General features: G+C 36.4%; 1 protein-coding gene across 4 annotated transcripts; it reads right to left on the bottom strand.

Annotated features, from left to right (window-relative positions):
• Positions 1–242: 242 nt before the first annotated feature.
• Positions 243–12,966, bottom strand: LOC118443846 (high affinity choline transporter 1). 4 transcript variants are annotated; one of them, XM_085659176.1, is made up of 16 exons: positions 12,905–12,966; positions 12,453–12,561; positions 10,643–11,379; positions 9,451–9,681; positions 7,206–7,432; positions 5,881–5,988; positions 5,576–5,804; positions 5,220–5,448; positions 4,918–5,152; positions 4,744–4,850; positions 4,576–4,679; positions 4,377–4,507; positions 4,002–4,279; positions 3,222–3,914; positions 2,942–3,138; positions 244–2,676 (listed from the first exon to the last, which is right to left on the bottom strand). In XM_085659176.1, coding segments are annotated over exons 4-16 (2,820 nt in total). In that variant the 5' UTR covers positions 9,453–9,681; positions 10,643–11,379; positions 12,453–12,561; positions 12,905–12,966; the 3' UTR covers positions 244–2,396. The 4 variants fall into 4 exon arrangements, with proteins under 4 accessions (XP_085515309.1, XP_085515302.1, XP_085515306.1 ...); XM_085659180.1 differs by lacking the exon at positions 12,905–12,966 and adding an exon at positions 12,652–12,744; XM_085659181.1 differs by lacking the exon at positions 9,451–9,681 and having other exon boundaries at positions 12,905–12,965.
• Positions 12,967–13,475: the final 509 nt, after the last annotated feature.

Genomic DNA, 13,475 nt, shown 5'->3' with positions numbered 1-13,475 from the left:
GATGAGGATCACTCTCTTAATTCAACGGGGATGGATACGAACCTGGCTATTTATAAAAGTAGAGAAAACTCTTGGCTCCAATCACTTTTTAACGAAAAAAAGTAATGAAACAAGCTCTTTTATAATCACAAAAAGCAACAAAAAGATCACAATAAGTATTAATAAGTTTATCATTAAAATGTAGTTTAAAAACAAGTAAATAAAAAGTTTATATATATATATATATGTGCTTTCATTATTTCGAATTAAGTACGAATCATGTGATAGGGATAATTCTCTAAATAATAATAACAAATGATACGATCATCGACAATTAATAGAAAAAAAAAGAAAAGAAATCGATCGAAATAAGAAAAATTAAAAAGAAATCTTAAATGTTAAATCTCATTTAACAAATGGATCGGAGCATTTACTCTACGTACATATTTTGAGATACTACATACTTAATTCTTTCTCATTTGCATTAGCGACAATTGTTCGATAAAAGGACGATCTAACTTCCACTTTATAATCACACCGATTTATCGTGGACATCCGCGTTCCTATCTACTTGTACAATATTAATCCTACAGACCTTACGATTTATCGGTGGAAAAATATCGTATTTTTTGTTGTCAGAGTATCATAAATTTGCACCCAATTTACTGGACGTTCTTTTACAAGCGGCGTAATCTTCGTTAATGAAGATGAAAAAGAAAAGTTAAAGAATTAAAAAATTCAACCCTCCTCGTCCCAAAAAATATGACAACAAAGCAATTAGCGATTTGACATAAATTATTCAAAATTCCCATCTTTAAAACCTTAATGAACAAAAAAACGGACGAAAGGAGTTTCGCAACGTTACGTTTTGTTTTTTTTTTTTCTTTTTTTTTTCTGCAGAACAATCTAATTATCTTTTTGATATAATGGTCTTTCCAAAAACGAAGTTTACGCTACCCATCTTCATGACTATGCTTATCAACTCTCATATCTTTCATTCGATTGTGAAAACTTTAAGATTGCGTAAGTACGCCATTCCTATAATATGTATCCTATAGTATGTAATTACTCGATAATCTATTCTTATCGATTAATCATCTATTGCTTAGGTTATATCTAATTTTCGCAAGAACGTATGTGAAGATCGTATTATGTATGTAATGTGGTAAGTATGAAATATGAAATACTAATTAAATATAATATTATATACAGATGAGATTGGACATAAAAGAGAGAGAGAGAAAGAGAAAAAGAGAGAGATAGAGATAGAGAAAGAAAGAAATAATTCCTCTGTTCCCTACGAACGACAAGTATTTTATGTATGTATCTAAAAGGGCCTTTGGCTAAAGAGAAGATGCATCCTTATTCGATTTTTCTCCTCATTCATTTCTCTCTTCTTTTCCTTTTTTTTTTTTTTGTACAAAATTCATTTGTTTCAGTCTGAAATAGGATGGATATCGAAAACTAAAGGACATCGAAACTTCAGTCCTATTAATATCTTAAACGTAATATATGTATCAGTAAAGAGGTATATAGTGGTGATTAATGGACAGGGTCTGACTAGTTTCGATTTGAACTACTTGACTCAAGTGATACTCTAAACATTTCAAATGTATATAAGTTATACAAGAAAGTTTTTAATCGATCTCTCACGAACATCTCTCCTTTCGCAAGCACATTCGAGACATGATCATGTGTTTTTTTGTTTGAAATAACATCGCATGATTATAAATTGGACGAATATGGGCTTTAAGATCGAGCACGCGAAAGTAGACATTTTCGTAATTGTTATAAATATTAAATTGTTATGTACAAATGTGTGTAACAATTATTGCACGCTAGCTAGAGTTGTACGAACACAAGCATTTCATTGTATGAATATCTAGAATAGTAGGGTATCTTTTTAATCGTCAGATTGTCTTTGTTAGTTTTTATACGTTGATGATAAAACAAAAGGATGAACGCGTTTATATCCTAGGAGTATTTGTTATATGCATGTACGTATTTGTCAGATAGAAATGCTTATGTCACGTGCTCTCTGCTATATGGCACAAGCCACCCTGCCTTTGCGTGTGCGCTTGATGTCGCTTTAAAAAAAGAAAATGTTCGTCGTCAGCTTCGTCAGCCGTGTTATAAACGCCGAGCTATCTGTTCCATCTATAACCTACGTCGACCTAATGAACAATGGAACGGAAAGTTGTGTTGTATAGGATGTATATATGTATATTAAAAAAGAAGAAAAAAAAAAAGAAGGATAGGTATGACATTTTCATAGAAGTTTACTGAACAAATCAATAATGAAAAATTGGGACTGAGATATAGAGGTACGAAGGGGCTGACCTATCATCTATGAGAAGATAGCTACGATTGTCATCGATTCTTAGTCTCTTCAATTTTCCACTTCGACGTTTTATCTTTTAAAATCTGCTGACCGCTTCATCGTCGGTCACAAAGTAATTGGAGTTCTTAACGGCTGAACCGTACATACTGTAGCTTGGACTGCAGATGACGACACCGGTGGTCGTACATCCACCGAGTTCCTTTTCATTCGTTACGGAGGAATGACGAGCAATCATACCCGTTCTTTTGTCCTTCTTCACTAAAGTCATACGACAATCCTCCGGTCGTAACGGCATCGAAGGATAAGCCGGTTGTCTGGCCAATGTTGTAAGAGCTCGATCTCCGGTGTCGTTAAAACTACGAAAAATGTGTTAGGGTAACATGAAAGAGAAAACCATGCGATTAAAAAGGAAAAAACAAGGAGATAAAGTGAATAAAAAATATGTCTTCTTGTATAACTTAAAGATTCCAATGTTTGTAAGCTGTTGGATCAAGGAAAAACATGTTTCAATATAATTCCAAACATAATTTATTGTAAAACATAAAATAAATCTCTTTATTGTTACGTCACAAAAAGAACAAAAATTAAAATGGTGGTCTCGATTCGAACGCTTTTAACTACCTGTGATGCCTGACGATCCCTCTTTTTATTCTGCAATGTTCGTTCCCGCTGTGTCCTTCGGGTGCAGTACCATGAGTCTTACATGCTTCTATGCCCATTGGAACTGGAGATAAAGATCCAGGACCGTAAGAACCACTACTTTGTCGTCTATCCAGAATGTGAACCAATTCTACGGATGGTGTTGGAGAGAATGTACCCTATACCATTAATAATTAATTATTTATGATGTTATTGTAGAATATTAAATGAGCAACGAGACATAAAAACAATGATGTCTTACTTGTAACGACGGTCTTCTCAAAGTTCCACCATCCATACCGACCAATTTGACACCCTTAACATTCTTCTTACCACAAACATTTGTAAGCATACTGTCCTGAGCATTTAAATTAAATTCCACTGGATTTCTATCAACAGTTCTCTCACAGTCTCGCGATAATTTATCATTTGTCGTTGTGCTCTCATTACACATCTTGTTATAAGATGAAACAATTGACATAGATGCTGGTATCGTCGTATTCGAGGGAATCGCATTGATATTTCCAACGTCATTACCACCAGACGAAGAAACATTGTTGTCGACTGGTAAAAGCATTTGACCTAATGAATCTCGAAGATTGCGTACTCCAAGAATCTGACCTCTACACGTTGCATTGGCTTCGTTGATCGGTATTGGAACGTATTGATTAGTTGCCGGTTGTACATGCCTACCAGTCAATGAGATCGGTTGGACTGAAGAATTTCTTGGGATCCCGTGAAAACTTTGACTAGTTTGATTGGTTCTTTGTATGACAGATGCAACGGTGTTTCCCCTTATCGTTTCATTATTTGTAAAATCGCTGACAGCAATGTTATTTTCGGAACAACGTTGCTCAGAACGTGGATCCTCGTTTAAACTAAGAGCTCCAGACCTATCAGTTTCATAATTGCAACCACTGACACCATCGCATGCATCTATACCCGACAATGATTTCTAAGAACATAAATATCATCGTTGAAGTTAGACGAGTGATATTTAGATTCGTTTATCGTTAACGTTAGAAAATAATTTTGTTCGTACGTTTACTGAAGAGGAATCCATTAGAGCTGCGCCCGAGTTACTCTGTATCACCCCCGATTGGTCTTTTGTCTTTCCAGGTGAATAAACGCTAAGGACGTCGCAACAACGAGGGAAATATCCCTTTCCAAGAAGATTTCGCGTGAAGAAGCTAGCAATGATCTGCACGAAGAGAGCCGACAACATCGCGGCAGTCCGGAAGGGAAATTTCTGGGTTCTGGTCACTTTGTCGTAAAATGGGTACTCGATCAGTGCCGGTATACCCAAACCCTCTTCTCCTCCTAAAGGATTCAAGCGCGTGTAAGATACTGGTCATTTGCACTTGTAATTAACGATGTACATAGCGTGAGCGTACACTTGAATGACTACGATACTCACCACCGACACGTAATACCACAGCAACAAAGTATCCCGCGAGGCATCCATAAGTATCGACCAACGAAGGCCAATAAATGATCGCCAGTAACTGAGGGAAGAGTACGACGTACACAAGATCGGAGGAGAGATACCTGTAAGATTGTATATTCACAGCAAAATGTGAATACTAGAGCTATTTAAATATCCGTTTATTACTTACGAAAGATAATAAATGCTGTCAATTTTGAGAGCGAAAATAGTCGAGAGAACGGAGACCATTAGCACCGAAATACGTAATATCCAATTTAATTCTCTTTCGGATGCCTATAATAGAACAAAAAAGAAATAGTGTTCAGGATACATTTTGTTCCGATCGAAATGTTCTTACCTTTGGTCTAAGTGTGAGTCTATAAATATTCCTTGAAAACATAGTACTACTAGCGAGTATGCTGGAGTCTGCCGAAGACATTATTGCAGCTGAGATCGCTCCAAGGCCTACCTCAAGTCATAATCAATAACCAAGCAAGAAATATTTGTTCATTAATACAATATTGATTCTCACCTATGAAAGAAACCCATGGTGGAGTCAAGTACCTCAACACGAGAGGTAATGCAGCATTAGCATCGAAAGACAGAGTCTTGTTCGGACCCTCGATCATCGTCCAGTCCGTTGCACGTGCCACAACACCGATCAAAGCGCAAGGTACAGCGAGCATTATACAGAAGAACATTGAAGCTATCGATAACGTTGTTGCAACGGTCGTGCTTCGAAAGCTCAATATTCGTTGAAAGTATCCCTGAACAAAGTGTATATCTGTGATCTTTTGAAACTAGATAATCTGATATGTATTCACGATCGGTTACCTGCCATGGTATTCCACCGAATACGAGTAAAAGCATGCCATCGATCCACGTCGCTAGATCCTCGTTTTTAATTTCGCCGAGCCACTCCCTAGACGATAAATTCTTTTCAAACGATGTAGCCGGATGGAATATGGAAAACGGTGCTGTGATAGCCAGTCCTAGAACTATGCAAGCCAATTGGAGAGCGTCTGTACACGCTACGGAATAGAGTCCGCCGAAAACGGTATATCTGTAAAAAAGAAAAAAGATATAAAAGAAAAGGTGTCTTTATGACTCGAACAGGCGATTAAAGTTTGCTCATCTAAATAGTCTACATTCGACTATGCATGCCTTTTAACATACTCTTCTGTACTAACATGGCTGCTAACAATGCCGATGCACAAATGCTCAAATGTGGATCAACGTCAGCAATGACGACCAATGAACTTCCTAAAGCTTTCAATACCGTTCCGCACCAAAACAAATCACCAAATAGTGCCGGAATGAAGAGTAGTCCACCAACTCCGGCACCATATCGTTCTTGAAAAGGATCCAACATCGTCACATACTCGGCTTTCCTCATTGGTCTCACAAATAGTACAGCGCCTGTAAAGTTGTCACTTGAATACATGCGATCGTTGTACGTCGATAAAATGTTATTCAATGATATTAGAGGACCTACCAAAGAGAAGACTCAGACTGTAACCAATCGGCGGCTGACACCAAAGTAAACCCTTCGTATACATAACTTCAGCAGTTCCGTTCACGTATGCACCACCTACCCACGTGGCTAGATAGAAATGAAAAATAACAATTAATTCATGAAATCATTCTGGAGTTGAAAAAATTTTTAAACAAAATTTCACTATATAGATGATTTAGACACTAGGAGAGGATATGAAATTATTTAATAACTTCAATTATAAATTAAGGGGTGGAAGAGGGATTAAGATAGAGAAAAACAAAACAAAAAAAAAAGATGACATTTTTGTTTAATATGCTGTAGAAAATTTTAAACGTGTTCCCTTTGCTTGTAACGTACCGAACTCTTCTTTCAGTGCATTGAATACTCAATGAATACGAGGCCGCGAACATCGTGCCGTGAATAAACGGTGTAACGGACACCGCAACCAAACGCGTTTCTTGGTCTACCCATCATTCAACAACGAGAGAAGCGGATAGATAAAGGGAATACGCGAGCGTAGAGCGTACTTGCCACTGCGTTTCTCTGTCTCCTGGGGCTGTTCATTACCGTAATGGAGGGATGGAAAAGCCGCAAAATGATTTTCATCGTGAAAGGGCAGGAGAAATAAGGGAGGATGAGAAACTAGAAGGAAAACTATAGAAAGAGAAAGAAAGAGAGAGAGAGAGAGAAAAAGAGAGAGAGGAACAAGAGGAGACCAGTGAAGAGAATGGAACCTGGTAAAGTGAACTGAATAAAACTGTACGTGGAAGGTAAAGCGAATAATAACGCACGTTTTTAAGTAGGCCAACTGGGTGACAACGAATTCGCTAGAGAAAGCAAAGTTTTCCGATGACGCCCGTCAATTTCTCTTGCATTTCCGTCCCGTTCTAGAACGGAAATAAAAGAAAGAATTCACGGCTGATAAGCGAACGTGTCTTCGTCAGCCGATTCCCAGGAGTCGAACGGTTGTCGTCTGGTATCGTTTTCCAATTTAGTCGAAGCTTCCCTATTCCCCAAGTATGTGCAAGTTTGTATATTACCTAAATCCTTTCTTATACATACACACGTTTATGTATATATGTATGTGTATATATATATATATATGTGTGTGTGTGTATATATATATATGTGTATATATATATATGTGTGTGTATATATATATATATATGTGTATATATATATATATATATACATATATATGTATATATATGTTCGTCAGGCAAGAATATGCATATGCATTAAATTTGGTTGACAATTCCGAGCTTCTATCTCAGGATCACAGTTCAGAGAGCATGTTATCCAATCATTTTCTTCATACCTACCTACGAGCGTGAAGACACCAAGCAATGGTCCTAATCGACGATTCGCCAATATCATGTCGTTTTGGCCATGTTGCTGTTGACTTTTCTTTCTTTTTACAAACGCAGCCCAAATACCAACGGCGAGTACAGCCACGTAAAACACGATAACGCCAACTATCCCAATCACATAGACACCCATCCTCGTGTCCTGTTCTCTCCACCCCCTTCCCCTCCGACGTGACGGTAGCCTGTAATCAGAAAGAAGGAAAAGAAAAAAAAAGAGATTCCTGTTGTACGTGTTTGAAAGTTTATTTTTCATGATAGAGAAAAAAAGAGCGAGAGAGAGAAAGAGGGGAAGAGAGAGAGAGAGAGAGAGAGAGAGAGAGAGACAGGGAAAGAGAAAAATCTGTTTGTCTTCATTAAGTGTGTACTCCATAAAAAATTTACTCATCGTGTTTGCCATCGGTCTGGCTCGTGATATATTTACATTCACTAGAAAATTAACTCTTAACGTATTATTTGGTTTTGCTTTGATCAATACTCTTATTAATTAATTAATAGATAATTAATGTCAAGGGATGTACTCATTCGAATACAGATGAATATTTTTTTTTCCTTCTTTTTTTTTTCTCTCTCTTCTCGTTTCAAACGTTGAACTTTTCATTTGAATAATCAATGTCAATAATTGGTAAGCGTGAAATTATTCGAAAGTAGAGGAGAAACCTGATATTATTACCAATATCTCACGAATAGAAAGACATTATAGTCTGGCTTACATAGTTCGCATTGATCCTTCCTATCCGTTCATATATAATTAATCCTATCATCTCCGTTATAGCTGGTACGCATTTAAGCTTCTCGGTTGAGAATCGGAGAGTTTCGTTGTATTATCGTATATGGGATTTAAGTAAATGAGAAGTAGATACATACATGCATACATAGACATATTCGTCGTTCCATCGAACTGAAAAGCGTATGAATATAATAATAGGTGCAAACTTATATGGGATTTAAACAGGAACATCATGCGACTTCGGCAGAGTAGTGTTCGCACCTATTCAGCGGATCATGTTAAATGAAAAATAAACATTCGTCGTACACCACATTCGAGCCATGAAAATGAATTTCTTTAAGCCATGGAACAGCCCAAATATATTCGCACAAAATTCGAGTCACATATTTTTCTTTTTATCTTTTTTTGTTGTTTCTTTTTCTTTTGTTTTTTCTAGAATATTTTTTCTCGTAGATTTTCTTTAGGGGAGAGAAAAGAATGTGTGAATATTTTGATTTGATCTTGTTTATAAATGCTTTGTTTGACTTTTTCTCATACCAATATCCATATCAAAGAGGAGGCCAAGTAAAATTTCAATGGGCTCTAAGCCGAAGGGTGAAAATAATGTTGTCGTGTCGAAGTAGATGAGGAGAAAGAAAAAGAAAAAGAGAGAGAGAGAGAGAGAGAGAGAGAGAGAAAGGGAGAGAAAGAGAGAGTGAGAGAGAAAGAGATGGGCTCAAGTGGACCGACGTGTGGATGTGGATGATGTTAAAGCTCGGTACACCTCTATCGCTTTTCTACGATGCCGGGGCTAATCGAGCTCGGTGGCAATTGCGGCACGGATTAAAATTCAAGAATGGCCTAGATGTCGGTCCGGGATGGGTCGTCAGGTCATGACCTATGCGGTCCACGAACTCGCGTAAAGTTCAGCTGGTTCGTTTCAACGACGAGAGAAAGAGAGAAAGAGAGAGAGTGTGAGAGGGAGAGGGAGAGAAGGAACGAAAGAGCTCCTCTTCGTCCGCATTATTAATTCGTTCGAAACGGCTTTTTCAGGCACTCGAGATGCAACGCCAGTATGATGCTGGTCTTGGTATATGTGCATAGATATACGTATACATGCATACACACACACACACACACATATATATATATATATATACATATACATATGTGTATACATTATGTACATTGTACATATCTCTAGATAGAGTTTGCGAGTACGACGCGAACGAGGGCAATTCGCGAGACCCTTATACGATATTTAAGCGGGAAATACGAAATGCGAGGCTGTACAAATATTGAACTATGTACGAATCTATTTAATGTTTGTTCACTTTGTCCTTTCGATTCAAATGACGGCTCCACCTGTATCCCTCTATTTCCTTTATGTTTTATTACTCCTTGATGGGAATCCTTTTACTCATTTTATTCGTAAAACTTTGCTCTCTCGCTCTTTTTGATTCTAACAGACACCTATACCGTCTCTTTTTTTACATTCATCATTTTGCCCTTTCGTCAATCAGGCGAAGCTATTTATTTCCACTTTCCAGGCGAACGAACATTCTCAGTTATCCGTGCTCTTTGATAAATAACAGCAGCATGTTCGAACTTTGATCGGGTTGCACTGATTAGTTATCCAATACTTTGCTCGACATCCTTGACGATATACAATATCGAATATCTTATATTAGTCATCCGAGGATATAAATAAGGAATTATTTCGATCTAAAAATAAAATGTTATAACAAATTTGCATTTACTAATCGTTCTCAACTCAATTGTGAATTTTCGAATATATAATTATAATATTTTAATTAAGTTTTAAATAACCTATACGAATGCGCATAGGTGAAAGGGTGAAATCGATATGAAAAAGGGTATAAATTATTTGACCTTTTTGATAAATACCAAAAGGACAAATTATATACTGACCGTTGCTAAACATGCAACAAAAAAAAATATATATATATCTATATATATCCTAATATATTTAACATTCTTAAAGCAGGATATCCTCAATTAGCTGCTTGTTTGTCAATCAAAAGGGACGTGATAAATAAAAAAGGGGACTTATAGTATAAGTTTCCTTTAATATGTTTTTTCTTTTTTTTTTTTTTCTTTTTTTTTCTTTTTAACAAATTAACAATACGATCATATCTTTTGAAGGAAGCTATGCGAGTTTCTTGAGCTTATTATTATTCCTACGACTGCGACATTAAGCGTAATGCTACCTCTTCGCAGATTAGGTCTGAGAAGCGAAGTACAAAAGAAGTAAAATCAAATAGATCGTTCATTTAAATAATATCTACATTTGTGATAAGGTAAGTGCTCTTTACTAGATGATTACACTTAAGTTGAAGTATAATGATTACACTTAAGTGGAATACGAACGAAGATACGCTTTTAATGTCACGTCAAGGTCTTTTTTCTTAATCTCAACAAAATTGATACCTTTTGTCATTTCATATCCTAGCACAATAAATGACGTTTCTATTGAAACGGTAATACTATCAAAATGATGAAAAAAAAAAAAAGAAGTTCAGATCGAAGGAGGAGGAGGACCATCTTGTTGACAGTCTCGCGAACTTGGCGATCTTTTCGCGACAAGGTCCATCGGCACACCCACGTTCCTTCGAGTGATTTCTTTTTCGTAAAAGTATTAATATATGAAATGATAAAAACTTACCGTGGATGTTCGGTACACGCCTTTCTTTCACAAAAAGTCCATTCCTCGTTAGATCCGTCGGCGAGATGAACCCCGGAAGAGAATGCGATGCAACGAAATGAAATAATGGGAAATGTGGAAAAAGGAAATTGGGAATGACGATGAGAAAAAGAGAAAGGAGAAGAACGTAAGAAAGAAAAAAGAGAATAAAAGATGGAGAAATGGAGCAATAGATAAGAATAGACAGAGAGAGGGGGAGAAGAGAGAAAGAGAGAGAGAGAGGGAGAGAGAGAGAAAGAGAGAGAGAGAGAGAGAGAGAGAGATGATAAAGAAAAGAAAAAAAAATATGTCGTCTAAGATTTGACAGTTTTCAACTCAGAGAAAGAAGAACGTTATGAAACGCGCACAGAGTGCACAGTGGCAGAGCAGCCAGGCGTACAACTGAATCTCCTTTGGATTCAGCATCCCGCACGGCTGACGCGCTCTGCGCTCTGGACCGCCACCTCACCAAGGGGTAGCAGAACGTAGAGATGATGGTAGAAAGGGAGGGAACGATCGGTAAAGAGAGTAAGAGAGAGAAAGAAAGAGAGAGAGAGAGAGAGAGAGAAGGAGGGGAAAGAGAGGGAGAGATGCGTTGATAGGGTGGGAGAGAGATGATAGGCGGAAGAGATAAGTAGAAAGAGGGAAATATAGAGAGCGAGATGATGACAATGACGATGACGATAGTTGGGACCATTGTGAAATACGTTCGAAACATGCTGAAAAAAGAAAAATAATAAAAGATGGGAAGATGCAGGAACAATTTGAGATGAATGAGAAACAAGTTATCTGTGCGGCATCACCGTAAGACAAAATAAGAGAGAAATAGAAAGAGAAAGAGAGAATGACTGAGAAAAAGGTGGGGGGTAAATTTAGGGAGAAAGAAGAGGGTAAGAAGTCCGAGGGGTCGAACGGAGGATGATAGTGTACTATTACATGTATATATTGCGTATGCTTGTGTAAGAGAGAGCGAGGGAGGGAGAGTGGCAAATCCACGTGCAGGGGGCAAGCGTATTGATCTGTTCGCGCAAACTCCTGGCTCTTAGCTTTTCTCCGCAACCGGGTCCATATCGTCGTACCCGTACCATTCCTCTTTCATCCTCCGAATACACGCGGCGAACTTAAATACACCTTGATAGTTTCGAGTATGGTCATCGTCCTCGTAAGAGAGCGAAATATATGAAAGAAATTGTCTGATACTTTCAGTATAGGACGGTATTAAAATTCGAACTTATTTTATTTTCTACAAAGAGATATAATATAATCGAACTTTGAGAGTAACTCTTTTTTATTACTACGTTTCATATTGCTAGAGATTTCTTTCAACATAGAATAAAAATATTATATATTGTAAGATCGAATTCGATTAATTTTTAAAGACGATATGTTTTCCTTAATATCTTCACTTCATTTTCGTAAATATAAGGGAATTTTTTTAGGAAGATAAAGGAAAAAGAACTCGATCTTCCTTTTAACATCAAATAAAGAATTGTTTGGTGTTTTTTGAGCGAAATAACGATGGCTCGAAGTCGAGAGCCAATTAAATCCTTAAGGGGCATTGAAAAAAAGAAACGATTGTTCGCCGTAGAATCGATAGGAGAAAATATATCATGCGTAGGAAAATAGGAGAGGGAAGTGAAAGAAAGGAAATAGGGAGAAAGAGAGAAGGATTAAAATCGGCAAGCGCGGCGAGGGTACAGACAAGAGATACGATGATACTGGATGAAAGAATAGAAGAGAAGATATGCACAAGAGGACGGATAAAGATTTCAAAGAGAACGAAGTCTTCTACCGGTGTGTATAGAACTCGAGCACGCGAAAAATAACTCTCCCCTTTTTCCTTCTTCCTTCCTTCCTTCCTTCCTTCCTTCCTTCCTTCCTTCCTTTCTTCCTTTCTTTATCTGTTAGCAAAGAAGAGAAAAGTATTCATTAAGCGTTTCGTATTTATATTTTACACTGCAGTAAGTAGTCTTAATGATAGATAAAACGACCTTGAAATCGAAGATAAAAGTGCAATTATTTAAAGATACGAGTAATGGCAGACTTTATTTGTCGAATAGACAAAGGCAACTTAAATGGAAACGATTAAAATACAGAAATGTAGATTCAAGTATAGAATATTTATTAGAAATGTTTCTACTATGTTGTGAATGATATGCCTTTGTGTCAGTTCCACGCGAAGGAAATATTTCTCTATCGACTGAAATCCCCTACCGGATGTAATAAAAAAATCAGAACACATACCGCTTAGTTGTTGTAATATAATAATAATTACTATCTAAAGGGGAACTTCTCCTTTTTTAATAATAATGACAATGAACAATTGATCTGACTATGCGTATGAAAAAAAAAAAAAGATATAATTTATTTAAAAGGAAAAAAAATGTATCATTATTATTATGTATATACATATATAATAATAATGATAAAAAATGTTCACATCAGAGTCCTGTTAAGTACTCCTGTCGACTAAAAGTAGAACAGCTTTAAGTTTCGTAACGAGTGACCTAAACTTGTCAACAGTAAAAGCTTTCTAAACGCGTTTAAAGTTTATATACATGTTATATACTTTGTGTATAATACATTCTCCTTGAGAGGAGAATAAATTCGGTTACTGTCAATCTTTGATAGATAAAAAATTTTTAAATTTCTAATATTTTTTCTTCGTTTATTTCACTCATAATGTATATTTAATTATAAACAAATAGATTTAAATGTTGAAAAAAAATATTAAAATGATGAAACATTATAAATTTATTAAAATAATTAAAAATATATACTGTATATGTGTTTATTCGTTAAATAAAATATTTTT

This window comes from Vespa mandarinia, chromosome 1 (assembly GCF_050613455.1).
Source record: "Vespa mandarinia isolate Hongniang chromosome 1, ASM5061345v1, whole genome shotgun sequence".
NCBI lineage: Eukaryota > Metazoa > Arthropoda > Insecta > Hymenoptera > Vespidae > Vespa > Vespa mandarinia.
Note: the sequence above shows the minus strand (reverse complement) of the source record. Positions and strands in the feature narration are given on the sequence as shown.